The following is a 4856-nucleotide window of genomic DNA, read 5'->3' as shown; positions in this document are numbered from 1 at the left end:
TCCCGGGCTGCTTCGACCGCCGCCGCCGCCGCCGCCTCTCCCGTCGCGGCCGCAGCTCCCCGCGAGCGGGCGGCCGTCGCCGCCGAAGCCGCCGCAGCCGCTGTGTGCAGCCTGGAAGGGGGGGCGGGGGGGAGGGGGGGAGCCGCGGACGCGGGGTGCCGAGGACTTTGCAACTTGCCCGGGAAGGTGGAGGGGCGAGAGGGGGAGGGGGAGCTCCGCACGAGACCGAGCGGCCCGGGTTGGAGCGCCCAGCCCCGCAGCGGATCATGGTGCAGCAGGCCGAGAGCTTGGAAGCGGAGAGCAACCTGCCCCGGGAGGCGCTGGACACGGAGGAGGGCGAATTCATGGCTTGCAGCCCGGTGGCCCTGGACGAGAGCGACCCGGACTGGTGCAAAACGGCGTCGGGCCACATCAAGAGGCCGATGAACGCCTTCATGGTGTGGTCCAAGATCGAGCGCAGGAAGATCATGGAGCAGTCTCCGGACATGCATAACGCCGAGATCTCCAAGAGGCTGGGGAAGCGGTGGAAAATGCTGAAGGACAGCGAGAAGATCCCGTTCATCCGGGAGGCGGAGCGGCTGCGGCTCAAGCACATGGCCGACTACCCCGACTACAAGTACCGGCCCCGGAAAAAGCCCAAAATGGACCCCTCGGCCAAGCCCAGCGCCAGCCAGAGCCCCGAGAAGAGCGCGGCGGGCGGCGGCGGCGGCGCGGGCGGCGCCAAGACCTCCAAGGGCTCGAGCAAGAAATGCGGCAAGCTCAAGGCCCCTACGGCCCCCGCGGCCGGCGGCGCCAAGGCCGGCGCGGGCAAGGCGGCCCAGCCCGGGGACTACGGCGGCGCGGGCGACGACTACGTGCTCGGCAGCCTGCGCGGGAGCGGCGCGGGCGGCGGCGGCGCGGGCAAGACGGTCAAGTGCGTGTTCCTGGACGAGGATGACGAGGACGACGAGGACGACGACGAGCTGCAGCTTCGGATCAAGCAGGAGGCGGACGACGAGGACGAGGAGCCGCCGCACCCGCAGCTCCTGCAGCCGCCCGGGCAGCAGCCGCCGCAGCTGCTGAGACGCTACAACGTCGCCAAAGTGCCCGCCAGCCCCACGCTGAGTAGCGCGGCCGAGTCCCCCGAGGGCGCGAGCCTCTACGACGAGGTGCGGGCCGGCGCGACCGCGGGCGCCGGGGGCGGCAGCCGCCTCTACTACAGCTTCAAGAACATCACCAAGCAGCACCCGCCGCCGCTGGCGCAGCCCGCGCTGTCGCCCGCGTCCTCGCGCTCCGTCTCCACCTCCTCGTCCTCGTCCTCCTCGTCCAGCAGCAGCAGCGGCAGCAGCAGCAGCAGCAGCGGCGGCGAGGACGCCGACGACCTGATGTTCGACCTGAGCTTGAATTTCTCCCAGAGCGCGCACAGCGCCAGCGAGCAGCAGCTGGGGGGCGGCGCGGCGGCCGGGAACCTGTCCCTGTCTCTGGTGGATAAGGATTTGGATTCGTTCAGCGAGGGCAGCCTGGGCTCCCACTTCGAGTTCCCCGATTACTGCACGCCCGAGCTGAGCGAGATGATCGCGGGGGACTGGCTGGAGGCGAACTTCTCCGACCTGGTGTTCACGTATTGAGAGGGGCGCCCGCTTCTCGCTCTTTCTCTCGGCGGGTGCAGAGCAGGGTTCCTTGGGAGGAGGTCATGGTGGTCGTAAGGAGGAGGGCGGGGGGGGGAGGAGGTGTCGATGGTGGTGGCGGTAGGGTGGAGGGGAGAGAAGAAGATGCTGGTATTGATATGATGTCGTGACACAAAGAAATTGGAAAAGATGATGAAAATTTTGGTGGAGTTAAAGTGAAATGAGTAGTTTTGAAACATTTTTCCTGTCCTTTTTTTGTCCCCCCCCCTTCCTTGATCGTGTCTCAAGGTAGTTGCATACCTAGTCTGGAGTTGTGATTTTTTCCCCCTCAAATGTGTTTTTGTAATTACTATTTCTTTTTTTCTGAAATTCGCGATTGCAACAAAGGCGGAGGGGCGGGGCGGGGGAGGGGAGGGAGGACCCGCTCCGGAAGGCGCTGTGTGAAGCTGGTCGGGCTTTGAAGTCTGGAAGACGCCTGCGGAGGACCCTTTGGCAGCGCGACTGTTAACGCTAGGGAGTTGGTTGGAGATGTGTTTTTTTTTTTTTTTTTTTTTCCTTAAGAGATCTTAAAGAACTGGTGTTTTTTTTTTTTTTTTTAAACAAACACAAAAAAAGGGACCATGGCAAATTTTTTATTTTATTTTATTTTTTTGGAGGGAGAAAACTGATGTCTTCTATGCATCCGATTCTTAACAAAACTGCAGGGAGCTTGAAAAAATGCAGACTGTACAAACGCTTACAAAAAAAAAAAAAGAAAAAAAAAACTGTGAACTGACTTAAGATCAGAGTTTACTTTTCAGATCAAATTGTTTATGGTTTTACAAATGTGATTTCTACTTGCCAACTTTTTTTTTGTAACTTGTTCCCTATACCTCCTTGATTGAATACCAGACAGCCTAGACCTCAGTACAAAAGGTATTGAAACATTTTTGATACATAACAGACCTCAGTCTTTTTTAAAAATTAATATATTTTCAGGCGTATTTTTGTACAGTGAAAAGGGAACATTCTTGCTGTGTTTTTTCAGTAAGACTTTCAGGCACTTCTTCCCTTTTGATTTCTTTTTTTCCTCTGTTTTTTTTAGCATGCAAGTATGTTGGTACGTTACGTCCTGGTTTAAAAAGGATTAAAATTTTAAAATAATCCTTGCATCTAAAGGCCTTGTGGTTTAAAAAAAAGCAAACTTTTTTTTGTACAGCTATAGTAGAGATTTGTTCAATATTTGTAGGTAAAGATTTATTGAAAATGGTGATATAGACCTCAGAGCTGTTATCTTAGTTTAAAGATTGTATATGTACTGTACTATAGTAGGACTTTATGTATCTCATACGCTGTGATATGTGGATGGGGCCCCAGATGGAAGGTTTGAAACTGGATTCTCGATTTTTAGCAAAAAGAAAAAAAGGCACATAGTTTAAAAAGTTTCTCATTTTGTGCAATATAATCTAAATAAAGTACAGACCATCTGCATATTTTGTAGCAAATGGTGGCAAAGCAGACTCAATGCACTGTCGACATCATTGCCTGTTTTTTTTTTTTTTTTTTTTTTTTCTTTTTTGGTGCTGGAAGTCTGTATCTTGACAATTTTAATAAATCAGCTGGACCTGATAGAAACTCGCATCGCCCATAGTCTCTATGGAACTCATCCTGGCCGTTCTGTAGTCGCAGCACAGAGACAAGGCCGGTGTGTGCTCAGGTGGGAGGTGGCAGAAGAGGATCCCACACTCGGGGGCTTAGGCTGAAAGTGGTCAATGGGCAGGCCGATTTCTTTTTTCTCTTACTCGGTGGCCGGTTAGGAAAATCCGGGGACGCTTTCTCTCCGCCTGCCCTTTCCTCCCCACCCCACCCACCCCCATTTCCTTTCTCACCTCCTCCTCCTCCCTGGCTGTCGCCCTCCTCTCCTTACCCATCCGGGCCGCGGGCGGGCGGCGCGGGCAGGCGCGGGGAGCGGGCCGGGCGGGGCGGGCTGGGCGAGGACCGCGGTGCCAGCGCGCGGTCGGCGTCCTGCGCCTGCGGGGGTCTGCGTTCTCTGCGAGGGGCCGCGTCGGCGCTGCGCGTCGCGGTGACAGCCGCCCGTGGGTGGCCAGCGCTGAGAACGCTTGGATCCCTGCCGCTCTCCCTCCTTAGAGGGTGGGGACAGCCGTTTCCAGTTTTGAATTTTTTTTTTTTTTTGACGCTGCATCTCCGCCTGTGCGCAGAGGTAGACGCTGGTGGGAGGCGCCGCTACCGTTCTTGACCTCGAGCGGTGACCGGCGCAGGGGAGAGGTGGTCGGTGTCCGTCTCTTTCCGGCGCCCCCTTGTCGGTGGGAGCGCGGGGCGCGGCGGGTCCAAGGCTGGGGAAGGAGGGCGCAGAGGGTTGGCCCAGGGCGGCGGAGGAACGTGGCACGGCCAGGCCCTCTGCGACCGGAGCCGCGGCTGCTGGGGTGTCTGTGCGCGCAAGAGCCGCTGGAATGGGCCGGGGGAAGGGGGGCCGAGGGCGCCTGCGTGGCGGCCGGGGACACAGGGGACCGAGCCCGGGTCCCGGGCGCCTGGGTCTCCCCGCCCGGCCGCCGCGTGCGCCTCGGCGCACCGCGCCCTGGGGCCTGGAGGCACGCGGGGACAGCCGCTCCGATGCCCCGAAGCCGCCGGGTGGGGAGGGAGAGCCGCCGGGCTGCGGGGCGGGAGCGAGAAAGCCAACCCCGGGTCCCCGGCTCCCTCGCTGCGCGCCGGCTCGAGGGCCGCCCTGGAACGTGCCTGGGGCGGAGGGCGCCTCGGGGAAGGTGGTTCGGCTTTTTGGTTGTTCTCCTCCTGTAGCTGCCGCCTTGGGGCTCGCTGGGGACTGTTTGCCTGGCCAGTCCACCCGCTTCTCCCCCCACTCTCGTTTTCCCAGACCCGGCCTGTATCTCCGGGCCCCGGCTGGCGCGCCCCTGGCTCTGGCTCACTTTCCGTGCCTTCCGCCCCTCTTTGCCCTGGGGGCCGCGCCGAGGGAGGCAGGGAGGCTGCGGGGAGGCCGCGCAGGGCCCCGAGAGCCAGCCCTCCGGCTCTGCCTCTCCGAGCGCAGGCGCTTGCCGCGGCTAATTGAAAAACTCGGTGCAAAATCATCACGACTCTCTTCGTAACCTACTGAATTGATTTACCAAGGTTTGGTCTCCATTTCTGCCGAGGTTTGGCAAGACCAAAGGGAAGCGGCCACACACCACCGCTAGCTGTTAGGCCAGAGGGTCCCCGGCGCCCTTCGGGCCTCGCTCCCCCTCTCCCCTGCCTCTTTGG

General features: G+C 59.4%; 1 protein-coding gene across 1 annotated transcript; it reads left to right on the top strand.

Moving 5' to 3' along the window:
- Positions 1–246: 246 nt before the first annotated feature.
- Positions 247–1680, top strand: SOX11 (SRY-box transcription factor 11). The gene has a single exon (XM_060027642.1). It carries the CDS (start codon positions 267–269, stop codon positions 1605–1607), a length of 1341 nt encoding a protein of 446 aa, XP_059883625.1. The 5' UTR covers positions 247–266; the 3' UTR covers positions 1608–1680.
- The last annotated feature ends 3176 nt before the right edge of the window (positions 1681–4856 follow it).

Source organism: Delphinus delphis, chromosome 12 (assembly GCF_949987515.2).
Source record: "Delphinus delphis chromosome 12, mDelDel1.2, whole genome shotgun sequence".
Classification (NCBI taxonomy): Eukaryota; Metazoa; Chordata; class Mammalia; order Artiodactyla; family Delphinidae; genus Delphinus; species Delphinus delphis.
Note: the sequence above shows the minus strand (reverse complement) of the source record. Positions and strands in the feature narration are given on the sequence as shown.